Source organism: Centropristis striata, chromosome 14, assembly GCF_030273125.1.
Source record: "Centropristis striata isolate RG_2023a ecotype Rhode Island chromosome 14, C.striata_1.0, whole genome shotgun sequence".
Taxonomy (NCBI): domain Eukaryota; kingdom Metazoa; phylum Chordata; class Actinopteri; order Perciformes; family Serranidae; genus Centropristis; species Centropristis striata.
The window spans coordinates 23,919,763-23,931,033 of record NC_081530.1 but is presented as its reverse complement, the minus strand read 5'-3'; the positions used below and the strand labels follow the sequence as shown (position 1 = coordinate 23,931,033).

The window sequence follows — 11,271 nt, the reverse complement described above, 5'->3', positions numbered from 1 at the left end:
CCTACTGGCTGATGTTCTGTAAATCACATACAAACTAAATAATTGCAAGAAGAAGTTAATGTTTTAATGTAACTGTTTTGTCAACAGGTTATTTTTGTCAGACTATGATGTAATTAGAATCCATTCTAGAATAAAACCCCGGGTCTATAATTCTAGAACCCCATCAAGACATGTGAATGTGTTCACAATTCTCTCTGCTGCACAAACCTGTTGAGACTCCTGAGACAAGCCACCAACCAAAAGACTCAGGTTAAAAAACAAAAAATCAAGATGGACCATCAAGCCATGTCTTTAGACACGTCCAGCTCGCTGTTTAATGATCTCCGTCTGGAGGGAGAGTTTTGTGATGCAGTCATCAGAGTCCAGGACGTCCATTTTCAAGTCCACAGGATCATCCTGTGTGAATGCAGCCCGTATTTCCTGTGAGTTGGTCATCTGATATCTAGGGGGAAGCTGATGAATCTCTATCCTCCAAATAAGCAGAAAATAGTAGTAAAGTGACAGCACTAAATGATCTAACTCTGAGAGACGGAGTACATAATAGGCTGTATTGACTCATGGAACGTTTGTGATAAAAAAAATAATTCATAATTAAGAGAGGAAATGAAAGACCTGATGAAATATACAGAACATAGTTTGAAGGATAATTCAAATTTAAAAGTTTTCAAATGGTGCAGCTGCCTTTTCTCTCAGTATAGACACAGATATCCACTCAAATGAAGGCTCTTGAAGCCCTTCAGTAGTTTACAACTATAATTTTCCATTAAGTGAAATTTGGATGTGTTTTACATTGTTTGTAGGTTGGCTTTTGAATTCTGCTAAATGTGTCTTGAATTGTATATATTTTTCACACACAAGTGTAGTTTTGACTCTTTACTGGTCTCAGTTCCTTGATACTACAGTACTTTTAGGCAGATTTTGTTCAGAAAAGTGACAAAATTAAATATATGTAAAAAAGTAAATGAAACAGTTGATTTAACATACACATGGAATGAAGAAGCAGTTCACAGCTGCAAAAACCTGAAATTAATTATTTATTGTGGTGGAACAGTTACAGAAAGATCAAAAAGAAAATCCAAGTTTATTTGGCATTCTTACTGCTTATTGGATGTCCAGCAGCACACATATTGTATTATTGTCCATACATACAAAATGGTAAAGTATGTTGATTTCTTGTATAGTGAGTAAGTGACAACTTGGATGAGGCACATTGCAACAACACCCTGCATCTATCCAGATTATTCTAATACTAGCTACATGTACACTGAGAAAGACCCTTTGTCACATATATTTTACTATTGTTTTCTTCTCCTTTCTTTGGTCACATCTGTTCTGAAGTTTTTATTTTAGGCAGTGTGAAGATGAGGGGGAAAAAAAGCTTAATCCAGTTGTTTTTCAATCCTCTGCTGTGTGTCCACCCCAACCCACAGAGCTCTTTTCAGAAACTGGTCAACTCCGGACCAAAAGGACTTTGACATACCCGGCCTGTCTCCTGACATCATGCAGCTCGTCATTGACTTTGCATATACCGGCTGTGTTTCTGTGACGGAGGACAATGTTCAGGAGCTGCTGCAGGCAGCCGATTACCTCAACGTAATGGGCATTGTGCAAACCTGCTGCAACTTCCTCGGGGAGCAGCTCTGCCCAAAGAACTGCATCGGCATCTTTCATTTCACCAACATCTGCTTCGCCTCCGAACTGCAGCGCAAGGCCTACCGCTATATCATTGATCACTTTGAGGAGGTTGTTTTCTCTGAAGAGTTCCTGCAGCTCTCTGTGCAAGAGCTCAATGAGATCATCAAAAGAGACGACCTCAACGTGAGAAAAGAGAGCGCCGTGTATGAAGCCGTGCTTCGCTGGATTGCCCACAAACTTGAGGATCGAAAAGGACACATTGCTGCACTCTTGTCTAAGGTATGATAACTTTCTATCACTATATTTACATAAGATTTTCATCAGCATTTGGAGGATGGTGTTATCCTAGCAGTAATCAATACTGTAAGGCCACCTGTCAGCAGGAGTATGTGTGAGTGTGAGTGACCTTTACACATCTTGAGAACCATTCAGCCGATCAAATTCACGCTTGGCGGGTGTATGCTGGGGACCCAAGGGAGTGCAGTGTCAAATGTGGTGAAATTTTGCAAGACAGTGATGCTGTCAAACAACAAAGGATCCAAACAAATCTAGCTATATAAGTCACAGCCATTTGCAATTTCACATCCAAAAAATGATTTATCGCTACTCCGTGCACACATTTTGAGAAATCGTCACCAAATATGGTCTAGAACATGTCTGTATCAAGACAGAAAAAGTTTTGACAGTTTTACTATCGGTGGCCCTAAAAGTTTGCTAAAATGCTGTGGGCAGGGGTGATATTACAAAAAAAAAATGTTTTATGAACACTGATGACCGTGATACATTTGGTGCCATTTGGCAAATAGGTGGTGGTGTAGCAACATCATGCTACTTTAAAGAAGGAAATCTCTAAGTGTCTTTTCGCATATCTCAAGAACTGTTCATCAAATCAACTTCCCACTTGGCGGGCGTTTTGCTAAGGACCCAAGGGGGCGCAGTGTCAAGTGTGAAGTCGATTAGATGAGCAGTTCCCCCTGAAAGCTGTGGTGTGGTATGGCTGCAAGCAGCCATACCACAATTCTCAACACATTGAAGGCAGTATTGAAGAACTGCAGTCCACTGCATTCAATTCAAAGATTCTGTCCCATTTTCTCTGTGTAGGTCCGGCTGGTTTTGACAGGTATGGACTACATAAGGATCAATGTGATGTCCAATGAGCTTGTGATGAACACCACTGCGTGCCTGCCTATAATCCAAGAAACCTTTGAAACCATATGTCATATCAGGACAAACCCACGGCCCTCTGCGTACGCTCTCTGGAACCCTCTCGTCCGTCCTCGCCTGCCTAACGCCATCCTGTTGGCCATTGGAGGCTGGAGCGGCGGCCATCCGACTAACAGCATTGAGGCGTACGATGTCCAAGCTGACTACTGGATCAATGTGACAAACAATCACGAGCGTCCTCGTGCCTACCACGGCACCGCCTTAATCAACGGGGATCTCTACTGTGTTGGTGGCTTCGACAGGATGGAGCATTTCAACAGCGTGTACAGGTTTGACCTGAGTGCACACACGTGGCATGAGGTGGCATCAATGAACTACCGCCGCTGCTATGTGAGCGTCACTGTGCTGAACGGGTGCATCTACGCCATGGGAGGTTTTGATGGGCATGTAAGACTCAGCACTGCAGAATTCTACAGGCCCGAGACCAACCAGTGGAGTCTTATTGCACCAATGCACGATTTTAGGAGCGACGCCAGCTGCACAACACTCAACAACAAGGTGGGAATCATAAGACAGAGTGGCATGATAGTAAACGTAATCATAATAGTTCTAATTCTTGACCTGTCTGAAATAACAAACTCCATTCTTTATAGGACAAAAAAGCAAACCATTAGATCAAAATTGAGGTCCACAATTAGTTTTTGACCTTTTGCAGTTATGTTGAAGTAAGGTCTCTAAAGGTCTTCAGCATCCTATATCTGAATAAATTCATGAAGTTGTGTTTAGAGATGTGTGCAGCAGTGTTGCATGCCGTCGTTGATTTGTGTGAGGATTGTGTAAGCAGAAAGGTCAACATGTTAAACATTTATGCATGAACTATCAATTATATGTTTTGCACGGGCTTATTTTAAACAGTTTGAATGTAGCGTGTCTTTAGCTTGAAATAACAAAGAAATATTGGCATGGCATGGTTACACAGTATTAGATTTTTGACACTCATTTTTAGTTTTATTTTTTAGGCAAATATGTATAAAAATGTGATTATATACAGTATTAATATTTAACATTTACATGCAGCATAAACAATTTATGAAAGCATCCCTTAAATCTGGATTGTAAAGGATATGGTGTAAGTTAATGTCCTGAGCAATCATTTCTTATTACTTATCAGCCGGCACTTCTAAAATCTTATTGGCAATAATGTAACATTGGATGGCTAATTTATCCAATCCAATATATTTCTTGGTTGAATGATCACAGTCTTTGCTAGATGTTGGATCTCAACCGATTTCAACAAGCATTGTACAATAGTGTAGCAATATATACAGTTGAAAAAAAGGAAAAGTGCTGAATAACATAACCCTTCCTGTTCTCTCCAGGTTTACATTTGTGGTGGTTTCAATGGGAATGAGTGCCTGCAAACGGCTGAATGTTACAACCCAGAGACAGACCAGTGGACAATGATCGGCATCATGAACTGCCAGCGCAGTGGAGTTGGAGTCGTTGCATATGCAGACCAGATCTATGCAGTAAGAACATGAACCAACACTCAGATAATACACAAACTGTGAATTGTGAAGACATTTGGTCAGCAGTTGTTTCAAACTCAAATATATTTTGATGGTCTATCTTCATGCTCGATCCTTTATTTTACTTTTCCTACAAAAGGTTGGGGGCTTTGATGGCACCACCCGTCTACAAAGCGCTGAGGCCTACAACCCCCGGACCAACAGCTGGCACGAAGTGGCCTCCATGGTGACTGCCCGCAGCAACTTCGGCATCGAAGTGCTCAATGATCACCTCTATGTCGTCGGGGGCTTCAACGGCTTCACCACCTGCGATAACGTTGAGTACTACGACACAAAAACAGATGAGTGGTCTGAGGCCTGTAATATGGGGATTCTCCGCAGCGCCCTGAGCTGCTGTGTGGTGTCCGGACTCCCCAACATGGCCGAGTATGTTGTCCGTCGTGATGCCCTGCCGGTTTTAACTTTGGAGTCTGCCCAGTCAGGAGACACCATCTAATACACCTTTCCGCCATCAAGAAAAAAGTTATGGAATAAATTTCCTTTTGCATTAAACTGAAATTACTCAAGAGATTTCTTTAACCTTTCAGTTTGTGTCAACTTGTAAGTTTTACTCCATGTGAGGACGGTGCTGTGTCCAGCTGTGCAGAAACTATCACAGCAATAGCTCCTTAATACAAAAAAATCTACAAAGCAAAAAAGCAGGCTCATTTTAAAGCCCTACAATGTTTATTCTGTGAGGTAACCAAACTACAAAATGAAACTGTTGGCTGTTATCTAGGTAATGTGTATGCAAGTACGATTTCCTTAGTGCAATGTGTCACTGTTGTTTTTGTCTTTTTGATATTTAAAAATCAGCAAAGATTGCATGTTTCGCTGTTTTCCAAAGACCAAATGAGCAATGAGTTTAAACTAGTAATTATATAAATATGTTAAATGCATATCATTTTCAAACCCCATAATTAAAGGTATTAAAGGTAAATTTCAACTCAACTCTCAATATCCATTTCACAGTAAAAGCAAAAGTCTTCTGAAAAAGTCTTGACAAAGTGTGTGAGAATGAAACGGAACAGATCAAGTTATTTATTTCGCAAAAAGATTGCATGCAGACTTCCCCCTAAAGATGCTTGTCTAAATGAAGACTAAAAACTGAGGACCCAACGCCACTTTTGCATTTTGTGTCCAGATCATCTCCATCTAAACAGGGCCTTAATCACTGATTCAATGCACCGACAGGCGAGCATGCCAATTCACCCAAATCACACCTAGGATGTTGCGTCACCAACACGTGAATTCTGGCTCGGGCTAAAGCGCTGAATGCTAAAACCTCATGGTGGATGCTCAAGCAGTGACTTTTACCTTCAGTTAAGCATTTCTGCTGATGTGACTGCAGAGCTTCAATCAGCTCAAAACTTCAGATTTTGAGGAGCGCCGTGTTTGCAGAAGTTGAGTAGGACAGAGAGGCTGAGTGGACTGTGTTCAGACCCATTGACTCAGTCACTCTCCAGATAAGCACACTGTTATAAAAGATAAACAATAGCTACTCAATAAAATTGAGGCAACAGATTGCACGCAATATTATTAATTAAATCTAACTACGTTACAAGTTCAGTTAATAACAACTTAACAGGAAGTACCTGTCAATTAAAAATGGACTAATTCTATTGTGTTGGATTTATTCAAAATTCTCTTGATTTAGAATTACATACACATAAAGATTATATTTAATGTGATCAAAATAAGTAGATTCCATCTCAAACATTTTTATATTAAAGTTACTTAAACAACTGCCTCAAAATTAACATTTTATCATTTTATCATTTTAACATACATTTTATCAAATATATTAAGTAAAATTAAATGGCTACACTGTGTAAAAACTGTGTCTCCTCCTTTCTGTTATCATAATGTGGATAGCTCCATGCTGACCGCTCTGGTAATGTTTAATTCTGCTGGTTATTCTATAAGAAGTGTCAGCCTTCTTAATTTATGTGCCTTAATAATGCTTGTTGAACCCACCGTGGTGTCCATACAGTTTTTATTCTTTGTTCTTCTCTAACATTTAATTTCGTGTCTTTTCTAGTTAATTCTAGTGAAACTACAGTATGGAAGGCTGGCGTATATATTATTGTAATTGATAGTCAGTTGTGCAGGCTGCAAAGTGCTGTAAATGGAATTTATTGTTTGTTTGGACATAATGGGGTCATGTTGCTGATGTTGTTTCACTGCTGTATACATTGACATTTAATGCATTTTATTTAGTCGCCTAAAGGTGTTCTTTAATTCAACAGTTGTATATATCGCATAACACCCCCGCCTTCTCCCCCTCCTATATATATATATATATATATATATATATATATATATAGGGTGAATTTGGGTAATGTGGGACACTTTTTGCAATTTTGACTTTGTTATATTTTTTTAAATTTAAAAATATTTTATGTAATTTCAGTCACATGACACCCATGGTAGACCAATAGTAAAGGTTTTAATGACTATATTTACTTTAAGCAGGAAATAAACCATCCAAACCTTAAGTGTCCCACATTACCCGAATCCACCCTATATATATATATATATATATATATATAACACATACATTTTACCTGACCTTTTTACTTTTATTGGAGTACATTTTAACATTTTTACTTTCCTTAAAGTGACAGTGCTTTTACTTGAGTACAGTACTCTAGCACCCATTGAAATATATTATATTAATATTTGAATTATTTTATACAGATTTCTGGAATTTCAGCACTGAGCAGCACCTTGTTCTTCCAGTCAATTTTCTTTTCCAATCAATTTAGATTTCACTTGGTTAGCTTTAATTGGCAGATGTGGCGTACTCACAGTTTGTCATTATTACGCAAACGAGACAACTACATACTAACATACTAGTCATCAATACATATGTAATAAATGTAAAAAATCTGGCCAAATGTGCACTACAGTTAATTGGCCTGGTTTTCTAGATCTGTGGACTTTACAGATGATTATTTCTGGCACAGTTCAGTCCTGATGAAAGGTGAGGGAAAAATGTCATACTGTTTAATAGATGATGTCTAATATCTGTTTTAATATCATTTTAATATGATTTTGAAGCACCAAATGTTTAGCCCTCACAGTATTGTTCATTGGATGAAGCAGTGACCCGGTAGAAAAATGCTAATGTGCCAATTTGACCATCCTCCCAGACCACTCTGGCTCAAACACTGACACATATACATAATATTGCATCACTGACCGACACACAGAGAGACAAAAAGTGGAGGAGTAAAAGAAATAGGAGAGCAAAGAGAGAATTAGTTATTTTTAGTTAATTAGTGATTTAGAGAGAGAGAGATAGAGATAGAGAGAGAGAGAGAGAGAGAGAGAGAGAATATAAGTTGGTGCTGTTACATGACTTTCTGACTGATGTCAAGGACTGGATGTTCCACAATCTCCTCCAACTAAATTTGGACAAAACTGGGATTATTCAGGGGGAAGAAAAGCTTGAATGACTTCAGTCTGTCCTTCTCTGTTTTGCCGCATGCACCCCCCATCCCTTCGGTCTCTCTCTCTCTCTCTCCTCTCTCTCTCTCTCTCTCTCTCTCTCTCTCTCTCTCTCTCTCTCTCTCTCTCTCTCTCTCTCTCTCCCTCCCTCCCTCCCTCCCTCCCTCTCTTAATCTCTCTCTTCCTCTCTCTGCTCTCTCTTTTTTTGTCTTTCTCTTTATCTCGCAGACAAAGCATTGGTTGCTCTTTTTTGGGCAGAGTCACCTTGAGTGAGTTGTCTTTGTGTTTTCTGGGACATTTGCATAGGAAAGTATAGTTTGGATGTGTGCACACTGGACATGTCTTTATCCTGTTTATAGTTTTTTATATCACAGGAGGGAAGTAAGCAATTTGCCTCTTCATTCACTTAAAGCAAACTGGACTTTCCATTTTGAGTCAGATTTTTGCCTGAAAACGTTTTAAAGTTAAAGAGGCGAGGTGAAAGAAAGCGATCATTCTCATTTGTGACCTCTTTTTTTAAAAAAAAGTATGTTCTCTGCTGTAAAGTGCTGCTTAGTTGAACAAATTGTTTAGTCTTGAATGACTGATCCTGAGGCGTTTTCAGTATATTTATGAATGTGTGCCATCGTAGTATCTTTATGACTTGGTATCGACCCTGACGAGCCTCACAGGCAAAGCAGAGGAACGGCATAGACTTTTAAATGTTTATCAGGCTTAACACACTAATTTTTTTCTCATGGAAAAAGGGCAAAATATAAGAAATGTGGGATTTGAAACAAATCGACAGATAAACTCTCACTCTTCTCTGTCTCTTTTGTTGACTTCGATCTTCGATCTTCCTTCCTCCCGGCACCATGTTCTTCATTTCTCCAGTTAAATATCTTTGCGTGTGCCTCGATGCTGCGCTCAGACATAGAAAGTGTAACATTTCTTGCTTTATCATGCTGTTAAAGTAACAGCCTTTGGGCTTTCACACTCTGTTATGGAAAGTTGTTTTTTCCCCAATTACAGTTTCAATTTCAACTTGCTTTTTCGCCGTAACATTTGTAAAGATATTTGTGTCAAAGCATATAAAAGACAATAGTGCGCAAAGTAAAAGTAAAACAATGCAAAATCATCCAAAACGGATGCAATTATTTGGGAGAATGTGAACGTTGTAATCTTGTGTGTTTCCTTAAAGAGACGTAGTGTCATTTCACTTACTATCACTCTGCTGATATGCTCCTGCCAACGCCTTTACTGCTTCCTTATCTGCTAAATCTTTGTGTTGTTCATTTAAATAGTATTTGAGGTATATGTATGTGTTCATTATGGGGGAATTTACTCTCTTCGTAGAATCCTCATTGCTACTTCAAGAACTCCCTTACAGAACAGTTATTGCAAAAAATAACTGCATAACAATTTGCTATAAATCCCGGCTCTGTGACCTAAGTGTAACTTGACTCGATGAGACTTTTGGATTACAATGATCATTTTTCAGGCATGATGCTGCCACTGTCTAAATTGTATGATGCATTTACTGTAAAGGTGTGAAAAAAAAATAAATTCACCTAATTATCACAATGTTTTAACAATTTATAATCTTTTTTTAATGTCTAAATCCATTTGATTTAATTTAAGCAAGCAATATGTTGCAGGTTAGTGTTGATATTGTGGTGCACACTACAAATATATCAATGCATGAGAGACACCGCAGCTTCATGAGCAGGGACAGCTAAATGTTGCAGGTTTACGTCAAAATTATAATATTTATTTATTCATTGTATTTTACACATACATGTTATTTACCACTTTTCTATGCAGTATAAATATATAAGTATAATGCTGCTGAAACAAAACATGACATGATGTGCATTGTTTTTCGGAAATACACCTTGCAATGTAAAGTCTCTAGATATGAAGAAATAATTCAACCTATCCCATCATCTACTGTTAAAGAAGTTAACAAAATTGCAACAAAGCGTTATGTTGCATGTAATACTTGAATGCTAGAATTGCAATACCTAGAAATTGCAATACAAATCAAATCTACACCAAAGTATCATGACAGTATTGAAACGGGAGATAAGCACATCGTCCCAGGCCTAATTCACAGTCTACAGCACGTCTGAAGAGGACTGTGTGTGTGTGTATGTGTGTGTGTGTGTGTGTGTGTGTGTGTGTGTGTGTGTGTGTGTGTGTGTGTGCGTGTGTGTGTGTGTGTGTGTGTGTGTGTGTTTGCATGTGTGCATGCATGTGTGTGTTTGCATGTGTGCATGCATGTGTGTGTGTGCATGTGTGCATGCATGTGTGTGTGTCCTAAGAAGATATGACGCAAAGGTCTACAAATGCAGGCCGACAATCCCAACTGTTACACCGCCCACACACGCACACACACACACACACACACACACACACACACACACTGGTGAGGAGTCCTGAAATGCACAAAGCACTGAGGTTTTTAAAAAATTATTAGCTAAAGTTGCTTGCCTGATGGTCGATGTTCTAAAAGCCCTGTGCAATACAACTTTAATAGCACTGGCAACAGGGTACACACACACACACACACACACACACACACACACACACACAGAGCCATTTTCTCCTCCCTTATTTGCAATGTCTGGTTTCTCTGTCTCCTCCACTTTCTGTCTCTTTGCTTCTCCTCCATCCGTTCGCCTGCTCTGTAGCCGAGGGCGAACAGTAAAATGCAGCTTCTCGCTCATAAAACCAGTGAAAAACACACAACCAGTTATTGTTCTGTGTGAGCAACTGTCAGCAAACTGACAAACGACACAGAATTAGTGCTCCGCCGACACAGTTAGATCATGACATCAACAGTGTGTGTACTTTTACTAGTGTACGTGGGCAGATGTAGTGTGTGTGTGTCCTACGCATTGTGTAATTTGTTTATATTAGGCCAAACATACTGTACTATGTTATGTTTCATTATGTGCCATGTGTTTATATGTGTGTGAAGAGAGAAGTAGAAAGTGTGCGTGTGTGTGTGTGTGTGTGTGTGTGTGTCTGCAGTGCCTGAGGGCTTTGTTTTGTACTGGTGCAATAAAAGACACATTAGAGAAAGAAAGAGATTACAGAAAAAAAACATTATCACCCATAAATGGTGTTTTTTTTTTTCCTCACAGAAAAAAAAACAATAAATCTGTGTGGGTGTGAGAAGCAACAGAGCAGAGTTTCACATGATGCATCTGCCTGGAAATCCTGGGAATGCAACGATTCACAGCAACATACATTTTTTAAGGAATTTGACATTCAGTTTGTTGTAACTTCTAGCCTCAAACGTACTGATCGGTGTCCTGCAAGAGCTGCGACACGCTGTCGGTCACATCAGACGAGAAAAAAAATATATATCAGAGGAAGTCTGTTAAGAGGAATCTGGAGGATGAAGAAAGAGGGAAGAAGAGGAGGATGGTGGCTTTGAGATAAGGGAGGGAGGATGTAAAGAAAG

At 39.2% G+C, this 11,271-nt stretch overlaps 1 protein-coding gene across 1 annotated transcript; it reads left to right on the top strand.

Annotated features, from left to right (window-relative positions):
- Window positions 1–208: 208 nt before the first annotated feature.
- Window positions 209–4,892, top strand: LOC131985183 (kelch-like protein 10). Its single transcript, XM_059350245.1, has 5 exons — window positions 209–422; window positions 1,431–1,914; window positions 2,737–3,357; window positions 4,179–4,328; window positions 4,468–4,892. Exons 1-5 carry the CDS (start codon window positions 271–273, stop codon window positions 4,822–4,824), a joined length of 1,764 nt encoding a protein of 587 aa, XP_059206228.1. The 5' UTR covers window positions 209–270; the 3' UTR covers window positions 4,825–4,892.
- The last annotated feature ends 6,379 nt before the right edge of the window (window positions 4,893–11,271 follow it).